The 18,478-nt window shown below is 62.0% G+C and overlaps 1 protein-coding gene across 13 annotated transcripts; it reads right to left on the minus strand.

Moving 5' to 3' along the window:
- Window positions 1-1,611: 1,611 nt before the first annotated feature.
- On the minus strand, window positions 1,612-18,470 carry PDLIM7 (PDZ and LIM domain 7). Of its 13 annotated transcripts, XM_032124727.1 has the most exons (27): window positions 18,355-18,463; window positions 17,016-17,122; window positions 13,556-13,707; window positions 13,217-13,247; window positions 11,589-11,605; window positions 10,840-10,994; window positions 10,467-10,503; window positions 9,991-10,374; window positions 9,847-9,885; window positions 9,587-9,741; window positions 9,245-9,281; window positions 8,542-8,580; window positions 8,269-8,423; window positions 7,875-7,911; window positions 7,633-7,731; window positions 7,374-7,412; window positions 7,099-7,244; window positions 6,710-6,746; window positions 5,853-5,891; window positions 5,573-5,730; window positions 5,203-5,239; window positions 4,239-4,297; window positions 3,913-4,147; window positions 3,655-3,835; window positions 3,378-3,498; window positions 2,792-2,907; window positions 1,612-2,501 (listed from the first exon to the last, which is right to left on the minus strand). In XM_032124727.1, the coding sequence occupies exons 2-27, from the start codon at window positions 17,118-17,120 to the stop codon at window positions 2,415-2,417; spliced, it is 2,697 nt and encodes an 898-aa protein (XP_031980618.1). In that variant the 5' UTR covers window positions 17,121-17,122; window positions 18,355-18,463; the 3' UTR covers window positions 1,612-2,414. The 13 variants fall into 13 exon arrangements, with proteins under 13 accessions (XP_031980618.1, XP_031980619.1, XP_031980620.1 ...); XM_032124728.1 differs by lacking the exon at window positions 8,542-8,580; XM_032124729.1 differs by lacking the exon at window positions 7,633-7,731.
- Window positions 18,471-18,478: the final 8 nt, after the last annotated feature.

The raw sequence follows: 18,478 nt of genomic DNA on the forward strand, positions 1-18,478 counted from the left end.
TGTGAGAGTTCGGGAGCAGCTGTGGAGCAGCTGCCGGGGCCAGCGCGGGGGCTGGGGCCGGGGCAGGCGCCCCACAAGCGGCTCAGATGGCTTTGGGGGTGGATGTGGTGGGACCCTGCTCAGGGACGTGGTGGGAGCTCCGAGCCTGCCGCCGCCAGGCTTTGTTCTCGGAGCAGCGAGGCTGCAGCCCCTCCCCAGGCTCCACCTCCGCAGCCCACCCGAGACCCTCCTTCCGCTGCCTGTGCACAAGCTCCTCACATGGTGCGCAGAGCTGGCGGGCAAGAGATGCCCTTGGCACAGCGCTGAGGCACCTTGGGTGGTAGAGGTGTCATCAGGAGGGCCCGGAGGCAACAGGGAACCAACCAGACGAAGCTAAGCCCCCCATGAGTGCAGTGGCACCAGGGGACGCTTGGCTCTTCCCGGGGCAGAGGCAGGTTGGCTGTAGGACCCTGGCTCGGCCCTGGCCCTGCTCCACCGCTGGGCACCCCAGGGCTGAGCTGGCAGAACCTGTTCCCAGACCCTGCTACCCCAGCAGGCTCCGTCCCGCACGACTGCCTGCCCCTGCCCCCTTCCTGCCCTTCACTCACGGGTTGCTGTCTGTCCGAGCCGCCTGGCAGGCACCTCACCTTCCCCTGTGCTTCTCCTGACCTTGGCTGCACAGCTGGGACTCACACGCAGGCACTCACCACAGCCCTGCTCCTGCCGGCCCTGACAGGCAGGCACCAGCTCTTTCTGTCCCTTGTTGCACCAGTGTCCTGCTGCTCCCCAGTGTGACCATCCCATTGCTCACATGCCCCCCAGCCTGAGCGTCTGGCCCAGCCCCAGCCTGTCTTTATCACTCGACTTTCCTCGCCCCATCTTTGATGGGCTTTTGCACTCCTGGAACTGGCAGTGAGAAGATGTGGCACCGCAGCCCAGATTTGGCTGATGCCAGGAGGCATTTGGCTTCCCACAGCCAGCTCCTGCCCCCGGCAGAACCTTCCAGTAGATGAGCAAGACAATTTTCCTTGCAATTGCTCATCACGGTAAGAGCTGCAATTATTAATGACCGTTCCAGCTGTCACAGTGGAGAGGGAGGAGAACACCCACTTCCCCACACCCGCTGCCCTCCAGCCCGTTCCAGCCGGAGGTGCTGGCCTGGCCTCACACCCGTCCTTCGGGACGGCAGCTGCATCGTGTGAGCAAACACTTGGCTGCTCCACACTGGAGAACGCCCAGAGCTGGTGCACGTGGCCCACGCATGCCCCATGACTCTTCATCCCCTCCACAGGATTCGGGGGCAGGGCACAGGGACCAGAGGACACTGCCAGGTATGTAGGGACCCCCACTAAAGTCTGACCCCTTCCCCATCTCTCCTTGCTGCATTTTGCCCCCCAGATTAATTAGTGCCTCCGTTAGCAGTCCTGCCTGATACAAAAGGGATGACCCAGTCGACACAAGAGGTCGAGCCTGGGCTGACACGGGCAGAGGAGGAGAAATCTGAGGTGAAGATTTTCCCTGGAAAGCTGGAAGGAGCTGAGTCAGGCCCCAGAGGGAGCAGGATGAGAGCTGAGCATGACCTTCCCAGCCGGCCGCACCTCACTCGGCAAAACCGCAGGCCTGGAGACAGCCGGCACTTGCAGAGAAGTGTTTATTAAAGGCACTAAAAGCACCGTGGCTACATCAGTGCAGCCCGAACGGAAGGGTGTGGGTTGGGGGGAGGCATCGAGGGGCCCAGGATGGCAGTGGCAGAGAGCTCTTTGGTAGGAAGCTGTGCCCAAGCCTTGCAGGAGCAGCTGTCCAGCTGGGCTGGCCATCAGCTGGAGGTGCTGCCAGCCCCAGGGGAGCAGTGGGCCAGCAGGGTGAGGGGCACGAGGCACAGACGCCCCTGGAATGCAAGCGGGGCTGGAAGCCACCGCAGCAGTTTGAGGGGGGACTGGTGGGTTGCCATGGGCAGGGCCCCAGCAGGGGAGCAGGGCCGGATCTCCAGCCCCGAGCACACAGCAGAGAAGGTAGGGGAGAGTGGAACAGGGGCTGGTCCTCACCCACTCAGGGATGTGTAAGGAGTATCCCTGCCCCAGCACTGAGCTGCCAGGCAGCAAGGGAGCAACCTGGCTGTAGCAGACCCCGTCCAATTCCAGCCTCAGCATGGTTGTGCCCACCATGCTGCACGGCTCAGGGGCAGGAGATCCATGCAGCATCCCCTTCCCAGGGCTCCTAGGGCCAGTCGAGAAGCATATAAGAAGCCACACAGCTATAAGGGGATCTGGACCCAGCACTGTCTCTGGCTGGAGTTCAGCCAGGAGCTGCCAGGGAAGAGGCAGGAGCAGGGGAAAGGGCCAAGGGCCCAGCCTGGCTCCCTGGGGGCAGCAGGGCAGGGGGAGAGGAGCATGCAGGGCCAGGGGCACGCGTGGGCACAGCTGAACTCCCACCCCTCACACGTGGGAGAAAGCGTGGCTCTTGCAGAGCGGCTTGTCCTTCTTGGAGTAGAACGTCTTCCCTTCCAGGTTGGTCTGGCAGATCTGGGGAGGAGAGTGCAGCTGGTCAGGCTGGGGGGCTGAGCCAGCCCCCGGGTTCCCCACAGCCCAGCACCGGTGTCACACAGGGATCAGGGACCACTCCACATGGCCCTGGAGCACTGCCAGGGACCAGCAGGCTCAAAGCAGAGTCCCAAGCCCCCAGAATGAAGGCAAGTGGGAAAAACCTTGTGTCAGCAGGTCCCCTGTGCTGCTGGTGTACCCAACCCAGAGCAAGATTGTCAGGGAGAGGCAAAGGCCCCTGCAACAGTCGGGGAGGGAGGCATGTTGCTCACCGCACAGACAAAGCAAGTGTCATGCCAGCTGAACCCCAGCGCCTCCAGGAACCGGTCTCCAGCATCGATCTTGAAGTCACAGCCACGGCACTTGGTGCCAAACATCTTCTCATAGTCTGCAAGGAAAGGCAGAGCCCAGCTCAGCACTTCCATGCGTTATAGCTGCTCATCCCAGGGGAGCAGGGCTGCAGCTCAGCTGGGATCCCACAGGCACAGCCTGGGGACAATTTGCTGCCAGCCCCCATCCAAGTGGGACAATGCCCGGCACAGCCAGGAGAGGTGCAGGATGGCCCAGCCACCACAGGGCTCCAGGGAGGAGGAGGAGAACCTCATCTCCCAGGATGCAGCACTTGCTTTGATGTACATCCTCCCTCATTGCCATGGCAACATAGGAGCACTACCCCGCAGCTAGGCAGAACCAGGATGGAGGGCCCAGAGCTGTGGGATTGGGGTCTCTGTGCTCCCCACAGCCCAGGGGGAGCCCACAGAGCAGGGCAGCTCATCCCCCACCCCTGTGTGCAGCTGCTGAGTCCCAGTGGCGCCCCAGGGCCACATGAGGTGACACACGGGGTCCCCTGGGTCCTACCTCTCTCGCAGTAGGGCTGTCCCTCCTCCATGTAGAAGGCTCGGTTGCGGATGGGAGTTTTGCAGGCGTTGCAGGTGAAGCACTGCACGTGCCAGGTCATCTTCAGTGCGTGCATCACCTCCTGGAAGGGAGCCACTGTCAGCCAGGGGCAGGACCACCAAGGGCAGGAAGGGACAAGGAATCCCCTGAGATGGGACCAAGGTGGGAAGGGACACAGCCAGGCACTCACAGCAGAGGGCAAGGACAGAAGATGGAGGGCAGGCTGAGGGATACTCACCCCAGTGATCTTCTTCTTGCACTTGGCGCAGCTGGGCGCGTAGCGCGTGTCGTAGCACTTGGGGCAGAAGATGGAGCCTTTCTCCTCAAAGAAGCCGCCCTCATCCAGCACCTTCCTGCACTGGCAGCAGGTGAACTCCTCGGGGTGGTAATAATGTCCCAGCGCCACCAGGTACCGTCCCCTGCAGCAGGACAGAGCCACGTCAGCCAGGCTGGGGCTCAGGACGCCGGCGTGGCAGTGGTGGTGGCCAGGGCTCACCTGATGACCTTGTTGCACTTGTAGCAGAGGGGGGTGCGGCCAGGCCCCTCGGGGGCTTGCTGGGCCGCCTGCACGATGGAGCTGCGGTTCTGCATGGGGGTGGGCGTGGCCGGCTGGCTGTGCTTGCTCACCACCGTGCTCGTCTTGTCCGGGGCGTAGCGCTCGGCAAACGAGGGGTCCACAGCCCAGGGTGGGCGGCTGGTGGGGCCAGGGGTGGCACTGGGGGTCCTGGGGGCTGCACACACACATACACGAGTCTTTAGGACAGTGCTCCCGATCCCTGGGCAGCCCCTCCCCAAAAAGCCCAGAAGAGATGTTTTGCTCACCCAGTCCTGGCTCAGTCTTCATCGTTGCTCCTGGGGACGGGTCCGGCACGGAGACCTGGCTACAGAACAAGCAGTTAATCCAGCCTGCTCCATTCGCCCCCACTGCCCAGGGGGTGCAGGCAGGGCTCCTGACCCCAACAAGCAGAAAGGAGCTGGCCAAGCCCCCGTGCCCAGCAAAAGCTGGTTTAGTGATGAAGTACTGAGCCAAGGGCCTTCAGACCTGCCAAGACACAGCACCCCTGGGGTCTCTGGTACCCACTGTGGTGGTCTGGGGAGTGGCAGGAGGGAGGGTTCTGGGCTGCTCCAGACTGACCAGGGACCCTAGGGACCACACATGTGATGATCACCCCCAATCTCACTGGGGTGCAAGGGAACTTGGATTTGACCTGACACAGGGAGCCCCAGGCTCCAACTCAGCAGTGCTGGGGACAGGCAGGGCAAGACAGGGCTAGACAGGCACAGCCCACCGAAAGAAGGGGGACAGGGAGAGAGGGAGAGCCAGCAGCTCTGTGCCTCTCAACAGAAATGCAAAAAGGACATGCAACAAACCCAGCTTTTATTTGTGTCAAAGCAAACTGGGCAGAGCTGGTACCCAAAGGCCATGGCACCAGGGCACGAGGTGTCACAGAGAGGTAAAGGCAAAAAATGGGGTGCTGTGCACCACCCCTGCCTGGCTGCACAAAACAAGGAACAACCCTGACAAGCTGATGACATCCACGAGCTTGGCCCAGCTGCCCCACAGCCCCACGCCAGGCTCACAGGACACTGTGCCCCAGGTCCAGGTGCTGCCCAAACATCACAAGAAACCAGTGAAATTTTGCCAGTGCCAACAGCCACCCCCAGCCCGCTGTTTCTGGGACACCATGGCACAACTCGACATTCCCAGCTGAGGGGCAGCAATGCCCAAGGGGTTCAGCCCAGGACATGCAGCCCCCCAGCTCCTGCTGCCACACACTCCCCTTACCTGGGCTTCCTAACAAACACATCATCATGATCCTCCACTGAGCGCAGCAGGAGAGAAAGGAGGAAACAGTCAGTCCTCAAAGACCGAGACCCAGGCACAGCAGGAGGGGAAAGGGAAAAGAGGAAAACCAACCTCTCCTCCCACCAACCCTTGCCCCAAAACAAAGCCCTGCCCGGCCACAGGGCAGAGCAAGGCCCCAGACCGGCGGCACCACCACGACACCATGCACAGCCCTAGGCAGCTCCCACTGACTCAGCCACCCCACAGGGCCAAAACCAACACTCCAGTGCCACTCCAGACTCTGCTGGGCCCTGGCAGCCCAGGGTAAGTCCAGCACCCCCAGCCAGTGCCAGGCCCTGCAGGAACTCACTGCTGCTGTCTGTGCCCGTCAGCTGGGCCAGTTTGCGGAAGGTGCGGGACTGCGAGGTCCCGGTGCGGGGCTGCCAGTCCTCAGCGTCCTCTATCAGTCGCAGCTTCCCGGGGTTGCACCCAGGGGTGCTGGGGGGCTCCAGTGGCTGTGGGGGCTGTCTGTGAGTGACAGAGGGCAGGAGCTCAGCCAGCACCAAGCACAGACCCTGCTATGGAACAGGGAAGCTCTTCAAAAGGTGCTCTGGCACATGGCAACACCTCTGCCAGACCATGGCACTCACCGCTGCTCCACCGTGCCCCAGCTGGACCCCCTGGCATCCCTGTGGCATCAGAAAGAACGGCGGCACAGCAGTCAATAGCTGATTCGTGGCTTAGCCCATCCTTCCCTTACACACCCATAGTCTCAGAGATACACGAGCCTCATGGAAGTGCCAACAGCGTTCACTCCTGACCAGCCTTGCAGCCATTCCATGGCCCCACAAGATATCGTGCCCCAGGTACAGTCCCTGCCCCGTGACTCCCAAAATGTCCAGCAAAGTGTTGTGTCACCAGCCACCCCTGCCCACTGTGTCCAGCACGCTGTGCTGCATCTTGGCCTCCCCAGCTCGGTGCCAGCAGTGCCCAGTGGGTCCTGCCTGCACACCCAGCACAAGGACACCTCATTTGGAGACAGCCTGTCTGGCAGGCAGGTGTCCAAGCAGGACCCTCCCAAGGTGATGGTCAAAGCAGCAGCTGAGCACTGGCAGTGCCTGTTGTGGGGTGAGCACAGGGTGGGCTCTGCAGCTCCACCACCAGCTCAGCCCTGGGAGAGGAAGAAGACAAAGAGGGAGAGAAGAATCCACACCATAACAGGGCAAAGAGTTTGCCCAGAGTCATGAGAAGCAGCGAGGCTGAGGGCTAATGAGCCAGCAGCACCCACCCAGCTCTGCCACACGAGGCTCACAGGACAATGTGCCCCAGGTGCAGGTGCTACCCAGCACCTCCCAACATCCCATAGCCAGGTTTTCCCAGTGCCATCAGCCTCCTCCATTCCTTGTATGTCCAAAAGGTTAAGGTGCAGCTCAGCATCCCCAGCGCAGAGCCAGCAGTGCCCAGACACCTGCCTGGGACGTGCAGCCTCAGCATACGCTCCCCTTACCTGGGCTTTTTAACTGTCTCATCCTCACCATCCTCCACTGAGCGCAGCAGGAGAGAAAGGGGGACATGGTGTCAGTCTGTAGTGACTGATGCCCAGGAAAAGCAGGAAAGGAAAGGAGAAAAACCGACCTCCCCACCCATCATCCCCTTGCCCCATTGCACAGCCCTGCTTGGCCATGGGGCAGAGCACAACCCAGAGCAGCAGCAGCACCGCCATGAGCCCACACAGAGCCCTGGGCAGCTTCCATTGGCTCAGCTGCCCTCAAGGGGTGACTTGGGGCCAAAACCCAAACTCCTGGGTGCCACATCACCCCACTGCCTCTCCCAGCTTCTGGCTACCCCAAAACAGTCCACCACCCCCAGCCAGCACCAGGCCCTGCGGGAACTCACTGCCATCTGTGCCCGTCAGCTGGGCCAGTTTGCGGAAGGAGCGGGACTGGGAGGTCCCGGTGCGGGGCTGCCAGCCCTCAGCATCCTCTAACATCCGCAACTTCCCAGGGTCACACCCGGGGGTGCTGGGGGACTCCAGAGGCTGCCTGTGAATGACAGAGGGCAGGAGCTCAGCCAGCACCAACTACAGACCCTGCCCAACACTGCAGCACAGAGCAACGCTCCCAAAGGTGACCTGGCACATGGCAACACCTCTGCCAGATGCTGGCACTCACCGCTGCTCCACTGTGCCCCAGCTGGACCCATGGGAATCTCTGTGACATTGGAAACAACAGCAGCACAACAGTCACTTTTTGACCATCCCTGCCATATGCACCCACAGCCCCATGGAGGCACAAGCCACGTGGAAATGCTGACCAGCAGCCTTGCAGCTGCTTCACAGCTGCACAGGACGCAAAGCACCAAGACCAGTTGCTGCCCAGCACCTCCCAACATCTCCAGCAAGGTGTTGTGATTGTCACCAGCCAACCCTACCCAGGTGGGTTCTTGGGGCAGGACCCTCCTGAGGTGATGGTCAGAGCAGTGGCTGAGCGCTGGCAGTGCCTGTTGTGCAGCTCTGGAAACAGCTCGAGTCTGGGAGAGGGGACAGAGAGGGAGGGAAGAACCCCCAACAGTGCAAAGAGCACCCCCAGAGTGACTGCAAGCAGTGAGGGTGAAGTGGCTGTGGGGGCTGAGCCTGGCATGGGCACCTTGTGGCTCCTGCTGCTGCCCCTTACCTGGGCTTTGTAACAGGCTCATCCTCACCATCGTCCACTGAGCACACCAGGAGAGAAAGGGGGAGTTGGCATCAGTCTGCGGCAACTGAGGCGCAGGCACAGCAGGAAGGAAAGGGAAGGGAAAGGAAGGAAAAACGCCCTCTCCTCCCGCTGCCCCAACACACAGCCCTGCCCAGCCACAGGGCAGAGCATGGCCTCAGCCCCGAGGCACCACCATGAGCCCACACAGCCCTGGGCAGCTCCCGCTGGCTCGGTTGCCACAGAGGGCCTACATGGGGTCAAAACCAATGCCCTGCTGTAACAACACTCCATGGCCTTTATCTGGTTCCACTTGCCCCAGCAAAGCTGGGCACACCTGGGCAGTCAGGCAGTGCCAGGCCCTGTGGGAACTCACTGCTGTTTGCGCCCACCAGTCGGGCCAGTTTGCGGAAGGAACGGGACTGGGACGTCCAGGTGTGGGGCTTTGAGTCATCAATGTCCTCTAACATCCGCAGCTTCACAGGGTCACACACAGTGTCACTGGGGGGCTCCAGCAGCTGCGGGGGCTGCCTGTGAGTGACAGAGGGCAGGAGCTCAGCACCAAGATCAGACCCTGCTCTGGAACAGGGAAGTACCCCCAAAGATGCCCTGGTACATGGCAACACCTCTGCCAGATGCTGGCACTCACCGCTGTTGCCCCGTGCCCCAGTTGGACCCACGGGCATCCCTGTGGTATCAGAAAGAATGGTGGCACAGCAGTCAGTATTTGACCAGCCCATCCCTCCCCATACACATCCACAGCCCCAGAGACACAGGAGCCTTGTGGAAATGCTGACAGCGTTCACTCCTGACCAGCCTTGCAGCCATTCCATGGCCCCACAAGATATCGTGCCCCAGGCTGGCCTAGTCCCTACCCCACAACTCCTGACACCCCCAGCAAGGCGTTGTCAGTGTCACCAGCCACCCCTGCCCACTGTGTCCAGCACGCTGTGCTGCATCTTGGCCTCCCCAGCTCAGTGTCAGCAGTGCCCAGCGGGTCCTGCCTGCACACCCAGCATAAGGACACCTCATTTGGAGACAAACTGTCTGGCAGGTGGGTGTCCGGGCAGGACCCTCCCGAGATGATGGTCAGACCAGCGGCTGAGCACTGGCAGTGCCTGTTGTGGGGTGAGCACAGGGCAGTCTGTGGCTCTGCCAACAGCTTGGCTGTAGGAAGAGGGAAAGGACAGGACAGAAGAGTGGAGGATAAGGAGAGGACAGAAGAAACAGCAACAGGGCAAAGAGCTTCCCTTGAGTGACTGCAAGCAGTGATGGAGAACAAGCCCTGTGGGCTGAGCCCAGGGTAGGCACCTTGTGGCTCCTGCTGCTGCCTCAGCACATGCTCCCCTTACCTGGGCTTTTTAACAATCTCATCCTCACCATCCTCCACTGAGCGCAGCAGGAGAGAAAGGGGGACATGGAGTCAGTCTGCAGCAACTAAGGTCCAGGAAAAGCAGGAAGGGAAAGGAGGAAAACCAACCTCCCCACTGACCATCCCCTTGCCCCATTGCACAGCCCTGTCAAGTCACAGGGCAGAGCATGGCCCCAGACCAGTGGCACTACCACGAGCCCACACACAGCCCTGGGCAGATTTCGCTGGCTTAGTTGCCCTCAGGGAGTTACTTGCGGCCAAACCCCAAACTCCTGGGTGCCACATCACCCCACTGCCTCTCCCAGGCCCTGCAGGAACTCACTGCCATCTGTGCCCGTCAGCTGGGCCAGTTTGCGGAAGGAGCGGGACTGGGAGGTCCCGGTGCGGGGCTGCCAGTCCTCAGCATCCTCTAACATCCGCAACTTCCCAGGATCACACCCGGGGGTGCTGGGGGGCTCCAGAGGCTGTGGGGGCTGCCTGTGAGTGACAGAGGGCAGAAGCTTCAGCCAGCACCAAGCACAGACCCTGCTTCAGCACAGGGCACTGCTGCCAAAGGTGCCCTCACCAGATCCTGACACTCACCACTGCTCCACTGTGCCCCAGCTGGACCCACGGGCATCCCTGTGATATTGGAAAAAATGGTAGCACAGCACTCAGTATTTGACCACGGCTCAGCCCATCCCTCACAAATGCACTCCAGAACTAGAAGAAGTTGGCAACACTCACCCAGCTCTGCCATCCCGCAGCCCCATGCAGGGCTCACAGCACATTGTCCAGTTGCTGCCTAGCACCTCCCAATACCCCCAGCAAGGTGTTGTCAGTGCACCAGCCTTCTCCAGATCCCTTTTCCTCAAGAAGCAATGGCAGAGCTTGGCCTCCCCAGCTTGGTGCCAGCAGTGCCCAGCAGGTCCTACCCGGCACAGGACATCTTGTCCGGCCGGTGGGCGTCCAGGCAGGACCCTCCCAAGGTGATGGCCAGACCAGTGGCTGAGCTCTGGCGGTGCCCACTGTGGGGTGAGCGCAGAGTGAGCTCTGCAGCTCCACCAACAGCTCGACTCTTGAAGAGGGAGAGAAGAAACAGCAACAGGGCAAAGAGCTTCCCTTGAGTGACTGCAAGCAGCGAGAGAGAACCAGGCGTGTGGGCTGAGCCTGGGTAGGCACCTTGTGGCTCCTGCTGCTGCTCCAGCACACGCTCCCCTTACCTGCGCTTTTTAACAAGCTCGTCCTCACCATCCTCCACTGAGCACAGCAGGAGAGAAAGGGGGAGATGAAGTCAGTCTGCGGCAACAGAGGCCCAGAGACAGCAGAAGGGGAAAAGGAACAGCAAAGGGAAAAGGACTTCTCCTCCCTCCCACTGCCCACCTGCCCCAACACACAGCCCTGCCTGGCTACGGGGCAGAGCATGGCCCCAGCCCAGCAGCACCACCATGAGCCCACACAGCCCCACACGGCTCAATTGCCCCATAGGGCCAAAACCAACACTCCAGTGCCACAAGGCACCAAAGCCTTTCTCCAATTCCAGTTGCCCCAGCAAAGCTGGGCAGTCAGGCAGTGCCAGGCCCTGAGGGAACTCACTGCTGTTCGTGCCCACCAGCCGGGACAGTTTGCGGAAGGAACGGGACTGCGAGGTCCAGCTGTGGGGCTTTGAGTCGTCAATGTCCTCTAACATCCGCAGCTTCACAGGGTCACACACAGGGGTGCTGGGGGACTCCAGCAGCTGCGGGGGCTGCCTGTGAGTGACAGAGTCATCTGTCAAATCTGACAGATCTTCTGGGGCTGTCCCCCACTTTCCTCAGCACAGAATCACAGCACACCAGTACCAGAGACACCTTGTCTTACTCCCCACTCCCCAACTCCTCCTCCACAAAGGCTGGGCCCATGAAGGACTCACTGGAATGACCACCACCATTCCTGGCAATTTGAAACTGGCCCCAAGGGCCAGAAGGAAAAAGGACATAGCAAGAATAAGCCAAGGTCAAAAAAAACACCATCAGGGAAGCTGTGGAGCCGTCTATGGCAGTGCCACCTGGCCCTGGGCACAGAGCCCAGCACAGCCCATCAGCCCTCGCCCAGCCAAGCCACGTCTTGGGGAACAGGGAACGGATCACACACAAGGACACTCCAGGGCCCCAGCAGCTGGTAGAGACAAGCAGCACTGGCCCTCTACACTGGGGTTTACAGTTTGGTGCCAGGAGTGACCCACCCACATGGGCAGAGGAGTGCCTGCTGCCCATCCCAAGGCTGGCCCTGCCCCAGAGGATGGGGCACTGGCAGGGAAGAGGCATGCAGGGAGGATAGAGAGAGCAGGTAAAAGGCTTACTGACTTGTCAAGGCTCAGCACCTGTAGGGAAAGGGAAAGAGAAAGGGAGGAGAGAAAGAAAGAAAAAGGAAGGTGAAATTAGACCTGCAGCACCCAAGAAGTTTCCAGAGCTCACCTATGGCCTGTACCCCTATCCCCGAGTCTCACACCCAGCTCGCCCAGGGCTGAGAGCACACTGGGACACATGGGCAGATGCCAATGGACCAGACTGTGCTCCCTCAGCCCCCAGAACAGGCCTGGATGCCCAGGGCAGTCAGTGCCACATCCCATCCCATTGCCCAGTTCCTGGGAACCACAGCAGCTCTGGCAGGAGGAACAGGGACCAGCAGCTGCTGGACATGTGCAACCAAGCAGAGCCAGGGGAGAACAGTGTGGCAGGGCTGGAGGCCATCACTCTGCCTAGCCCCTTCCTGCAGCCAGGGGATCAGCATGACATTCCCAGGCAGGTACCGGCCGGTGGTCACAGACAGCCACCGTTTCCCTGCCACTGCAGATGCCAGCCAGTCTCCTGCTACAGCCACCGTGTCAAGCCTGGCAGGAGTCCCCACAGGCTGACACATCTCTGAGCGAGGGACTGGCACAAGCATGGCTGTGTGTCCCTGTGTGCGACAGTTCTCTTGTGCCACCTCGGCACCAGCCACCGGGGACCCTGGCACAGGCACTGTCACCCACTCCCACCCAGGGTGCCTGGCATGCAAGGCGCAGCAGGGCTGGGCAGCAGGCTCCCCCCAGTCCTCAGGGAGCAGGATGGACAGCAACATACCCGTTGTGCTGGGGGGTGCAGGCGGGCGCCAGGGGCGCATACGTCACGGGTTTCGTCACCAGCCCGGGCCGTGGGTTCGGAGGTGAGCCGGCCCCGAAGGGCCGAGCTGTTTTGTTGAGGGCGGTGCTGGGAGCGAAGTTATATTTCAGGGGTTCAGAGCAGGGGAGTGAGTCCTGAGCGAGACAAAACACACAGACACAGGCTCACACGTCAAGCAGCATGCAAGCAGCAGCCCTGGGCCAGGCAGCACAGCAGGCAGCCAGGTAGGAAAGCGGAACAGCACGTGCACCTTGGAGACCGGGCTCTGCCAGGCTGGCACTCACTCCACTGGGCACCTGGCCCAGTGACAGCAGGTCACAAACCCAGCCTGAAGGTCATTTGAAGATTAGTAGGTGCCCTGGACACTTGCTGCTGCCCGTGGCAGGGCGGTGCATGCACACACGCTGATCGCAACTGTCCCATGGCACAAAGCTGAACACATGCAGGTGGCTTCTACCCAGGAGCCACGAGTTCACCAGCCCCAGCCCTGCCTCCCCGTGCCAGGGCACTCCCCAGCACTAGCAAACACAGTGCTGCACCTGCCCAGCCTCCTCCCCTGTGCTGGCCCCTCTGCACCCCTGCCCACACCCAGCACCAGCACGGGCACAGACAATCTGGGCCCAGGTCCCTACTGAGCAGATCTCACTGCCTCTGATCCTCCACGGTGCCAGAGGTCAGAGCTGCTCCTCCAGCTGCGTTTTACAGACCTCCAAACACACCTTGGCCCCCTAAAAGCCCCAGGAGCAAAGTCCATTTGTTTGACTACACTGAGATTCCCTTCCCCTGAGATGAGGCTGAGCTGCCGCTGCGGCACCAGGAGCAACACGTACCTTCTGTGGCTTCCCCAGCTGGTTCTGGGCTCTGCAAGAGAGGAGACAGATGGGCAGGTGCTGGAGCTGGCCCAGACACCACCAGCATGCAAGTACCCCAGGGATGCAGCACCCAACCGAGGGGAACCATGGCCAGCTGGCACTGCTGTGTGGCTTCCAGTCAGGTTAAGCCTTACACAGGCAAGCAGAGCCCTTGGACACAGCCAGGAGCTTCCAGGCTCTAAGTAAGGAGCATTGATGCTGGGAGATGGTGATGCCCGGAGGTGGCACTGGGCAGAGTGCCCTGATTATGCTCCAGTCAGACCAGAACCCCATGTTTGTGGGACCCACAATTCCTACCTGCTCAGGGTGAGGCAGAGCCTGTCCCCACAGGCACGGATCCTGTTCTGGGCCTCGATGTGTGTCATGGCACTGGTGCTCTCCCCGTCGATGTACAGCACCCAGTCACCCACTCCCACGCCGGCCTGGGCCGCCTTCCCGCCCGGAGTCAGCTGCAGGACAGACAGAGTTAGGGAGAGCTGGAACAGCCGAGTGGTGATGTGGGAGCAGAGGGACATCCTCATGAAGGCAGCAGCCTGCAGAGGCCCAGGATCCCCAGCCCAGCACAGGACACCACGCAGCCCAGACCAAGGGAACGTGGGGACCCCAGATTACTTCCCATTTCCCAGTGCATGAGCCCAGAGCAGCCTCTTCCCCTTGGCAGCAGCAGAAGGCAAAGCACTACTCCAGGGCACTGCCCAGCCCCAGCCCTCTGGCACGGCTGGGGACCCTGCCAGCACCCTGGGGCCTCATCACTGTGACGCCAAACACAGAGGCAGTGCTGCCTCGGGCTCAGCAAGAAGCCCAGCCACCCCTTGGACTCATCCCTGTGGTCCTGGGGCGGGAAGAGAGCACAGTGAGTCAGGGCTCGTTGGGCAGCCCACATGTCACTGCAAACCACAGGCATGTCCAGCCCTCCTCCTGGGGTGGGGAGGGACAGGGGAGGCACCCCTTAGGCACTCCCCCCAGCCGCCAGAGCTCCCTTCCCGTTCCCAGCAGGCACAGACATTACCTCATTCCCACAGAGGAGCAGGAGCCCTCCCGGGCCAGGGAGACACCCGTCCCCACCCACGTTGCCCCGCTGGGACAGCCGGGAGCACAGCCATGAGTTCCCCTTCCCAGCCACAGTGCCAGGGATGCGCCTTGCCCCTGCTATGGCTCCATGGCACAGCTGTACATCAACCCCACGCTGGGAAGTGGAGACTGCCCTCCCCTCCCACCAGGGATGCACAGCCAGAGGCGAGCAAGGCCTGGAGCACTGCACACAGCTCCCAGGCACTGACAGACAGACAGACAGACGTGGGCAGGCTGCAGCCATTCCTGCTCCTCCAGCATGGAAGAACTCGAGGCGCTTGGACCCAGACCAAGTATTTCCTCAAGTCCTGTTCGACATGAACATAAAAGGAGCGAGCCAGATTCCCAGCACTGTCAGAGGGCTGAAAAATCCCTGCCACAGAGTCCCAGCCCCTTCTTGCAGAACCCAGCTCATCCCAGAGCCACACGTCCCTTCTGTAGGCCAGCACTACCCATCCACACAAGGCCAAATGCCACATATGGGCTGGATGTGGCCCAGTCCCACCAGCATCCCACTGCTGTTCCCAGTGGGACATGGGTACCGCCCCCAGTGCCCCCACACCACCCTCCCGTTCCTCCTGCCCAGCACGGGAGGGTGCCCTCAGCAGCAGTGGTGCCCCCAGCTCCTGGCCATGCTGCTGCAAGCCCCAGCTTGCTGCCCTGGAGGGCTGGGGAAGGCACAGGGCGGCTGCGTGGGTTTGGAGGCAGGAGCAGGAGCTGGGAGAGGTTTTCACACGACTGCCCAGGAAGGGGAGAGCACGTCAGGCTACGTCATGAAGCCTCACCCAGCCTGGTCAGCACTTCCTGGCCCCCTCCATGCCAACGAGCAGGAAACCCCTTTGACAGGTGCCAGTTCAGCCAGGAGCCATGGCAGTGCCAGCCCTCCCACTTCCCACCCAGGCCCGCTAAACAGGGCTTCCTTCCTTCCCTCTCCACCCAGTCTTTTGTTCCCTGCACCTCCATCACCACATCCAGAGAGGTGCTCACCTACTGCCCTGTGCAGGGGCCTCCAGGACAGAGCCTCCCTTAGCGCATCCCTCAGTGCCTTCCCACCAGTAGCACCAAAGGGTCTCTCCTCTTCCCCAGCTGGCAGATGCCAGGATGAGCCACACAGCATCCAGCTGTCCAGACTGCAGCCCTTATTCTGGCTCCAGCACAGGGGCCATGGTTTACTGCCTGCCTAGCCAAGTTGTTGGCACCCTAGCAGAGCCCCTTGCCACAGGAGGTACACGTCAGAGGGCCATGGTGGCACCTCTTTTGTGTGACCAGTGAGCTGAAACAGCCCCATTGCTCTCCCAGGAGTGTCACAGCGATGGACACAGCTGAAAGTCAAGCCAATGGACACACCAGCGCTGCCCTGTGCTGCCCACCCCTGCAGAGCAGGGCCCCACTGCAGCCCACAAAGCTGGGGCAGGATGCTTCCTTCCAGCCCACGGTGGCAGGGCCAGCTCACAGGAAGCAGTGGCCAAGGACAATCAGTATGCTCTGGGCAGGAGCTCTGGGGCTGGTGATGCCTCTGGAGTGCAGAGCAGCACAAGGCTCACCCCTTCCCATCAGAGCACACCGCCCTGCCATGCAGCCCAGCCTCACCAGGCAGCCCCTCAAAGCTGGCTGCATCCCCTGGGAATGTCCTCGCTGCTCCTGCCCTGCCCAGGACAGCAGCACTGCCCGAGCCTCACCAAGCTCTGCTTCACAAGGCCCCTGCCCCAGGCTCTGGGAGGCTCCTCCGTCCGACCAGACCCTTTGTTAAGAACTGGCTCGCAGCCAAGAGAAACATTTTTTAGAGAATAAACTCGCTGAAGCCGTCTCTGCGTGCTCAGCAGAGATCAGCAGGCCCCGGGGCAGCGGCACTGGCGACTCCAGGCTCACAGAGTGCCCTCAGGGCCCATGCTCCGTGCTGGGATGCTGTGGAGATCTGTTCCCTCTGGGACAGGCGTGCAGTGCCCGGCTCGTGCCGGGGGCAGGCCCCCACGCAGCAGTCGATGCCACGAGCAAAGCTATCCTTCGAGAAGCAGCCTCCGTGCCAGCTGCCCGAGCGCCAGCAGCACAGGCAATGCAGTCACATTCCAAGGCTTATAAGGCAATTGCGTGGCCAGAGCTGTGGCCAGGGACCTGCACACACCCAGGGTCAGGACCGGGAGCACCGCAATGGGATAGGCTCAAACCAGCAGCCTCGGGCACAAACAGCTGTGGCACAGTGGCTTTCACTGGAGAAATGGGAGAGTTTTGTGGAGGGAGTCGTGTCCCTGTGCAGGCAGCAGCACAGCTTTCTCCTCTCCGTGCCCATTTCAGGAGTGACCTCAGGCATGGAGTTGGGAGCTGCACTGTGGAAAGGAGGGCAGAAGGGCACTGGCTAGGTCCTGGGATGCCAAGCCCAGAGCTGGAGTGCAGACCAGGAAGCCAGTCCCACATCTCAGAGAGTAGATCTCCTCCCGCTGTGGTGGGCACACACCGGAAGGGGCCTCCCCCGCCCCCCTCTGCAGGGGCTGTGCAGAATTCCACGTTTCTGCTGCAGCTCTCTGCCCGGAACACCCCCGTGCTAGGCTGCAGCTGATAAGGGACCAAGGAGGCTACGTGGAGCCAGGCAGGGCAGGATGCAGCATTCCCGGGGCCCCAGCTCATCTACATCCCCCATACAGCTCATACAGGAGGAAGGATGAGTGTCACCAGCCTCGGTCTCTCTTACCCTGGAGATGGAGAGCGGCATGCTGAAATCCTTCCCTCCCTGCAGCCTGAAGCCCCAGGGTGCCGGCCCATTCAGCATCACCTTGTAGGACTCCATGTCGCCCATCTCTGCAAGGGAAGAGGTTGTGATCCCGGTGTTAGGGTACGTGGGAACAATGCTGGGAGAGGAGGTGAGGAGAGGGCTCGGCGCGTGGCAGGGCAGGACAGAAGGCAGGTCATGTTTCCAGCTGTAACTCCACCCTGACCATCCTACACTGTGGTTAGAGACGCACCCCAAATCCATCAGCATCTCCTCCAGCAACGTAAGAGCTGAGGGGCCCAGGCTAACACTGACTACTGCCAGGGAGCCAGGCACAGCCCTGCTGCCACCCACAGTGGGGTGTCTGTGGGCTCTGCTCTCCTCCCAAACCTGGGATGTGTTCTCCCTTGCAGCACCCCAGGAACTCCTGCTGCTGAGAGCCAAGGCAGTTCAGATCACAGAGAAGCAACAGCAGGTACAGAAGGATATGAACCAGAAGCATTTTTGCCAGATGAATTAACAGCAGCAGCAGCAGCACAGGAGCTGCGTGATGCCACCCGAGGCGCCTGGCAGAGCAGCCAGGCTGGCGCTCCGGCAGGCGGCCGAGCAGATGCTCCCTGGGAGCGAGCCCATCTCCAGGGCTTCGACAGGAGGGAATTCTCGGTGCTCCCCTGCCTGACAGCTGTCAGTCGGCCAAGGCTCCGGGCAGATGGGCCAGCACCAGCCTCTTGCCACCTTTTACCTGGAAGACCCCCACGAACGGCCCCAGGACCTTCCTCCCGAGGGCGGATAGGGCCGGCTGCGGGACTCCCCACACCTCGCACGGGCCGGCTGCAGGGCCGGGGGCCAGCGTGCCCCCGCTCTCCCCGGGCCGGTGCGGGCTATATAAGGCGTGTAAGACGACACCAGCCCGCTCCCCGCTCGGGAGGGCCGGGGGAAGAGCTGCGTGTCAGGCATTCCCGGCGCCCGGCAGCCGCGCAAGCCCCAGCGAGGCGCCGGGACGGGGCGGCCCGGATCGGGCGGATACCCCCCACCGCTCCCCGGCGGGACGGGGCCCGGCTGCACCGGGGGTCTCCAGCGTGCACAGGCTGGGCAGCCCCTTCCTATTGCCCCACCCTGACCCGCGGGGGGCCCCAAGACCCCTCCCCATCCCACACCGCCGCCCCTCCCGGGGGTCGAGGACGCCGGCTCTGCCCTCCAGGGGCCCGACCCCGACCACCCGCTTTCCCCTGGAGCCAGGCCTCAGCCCTCCAAAGTTCACGCCCCCATCCCTCCCGGCAGAGGACACAGCCCCCAACACGGCCCGGCTCCCCGCACTCACCCGCGGCCAGCGGGGCCCGGCGAAGCGGGCGGGAGGGGAGCGGAGCCGAGCGGAGCGATGCGGGCCGGTGCGAGCAGACGCGGGACTCGAACCCGGGCACCGCCCCCGCTCGGCCAGGCCCCAC

Source organism: Corvus moneduloides, chromosome 15, assembly GCF_009650955.1.
Source record: "Corvus moneduloides isolate bCorMon1 chromosome 15, bCorMon1.pri, whole genome shotgun sequence".
NCBI classification, from domain to species: Eukaryota; Metazoa; Chordata; class Aves; order Passeriformes; family Corvidae; genus Corvus; species Corvus moneduloides.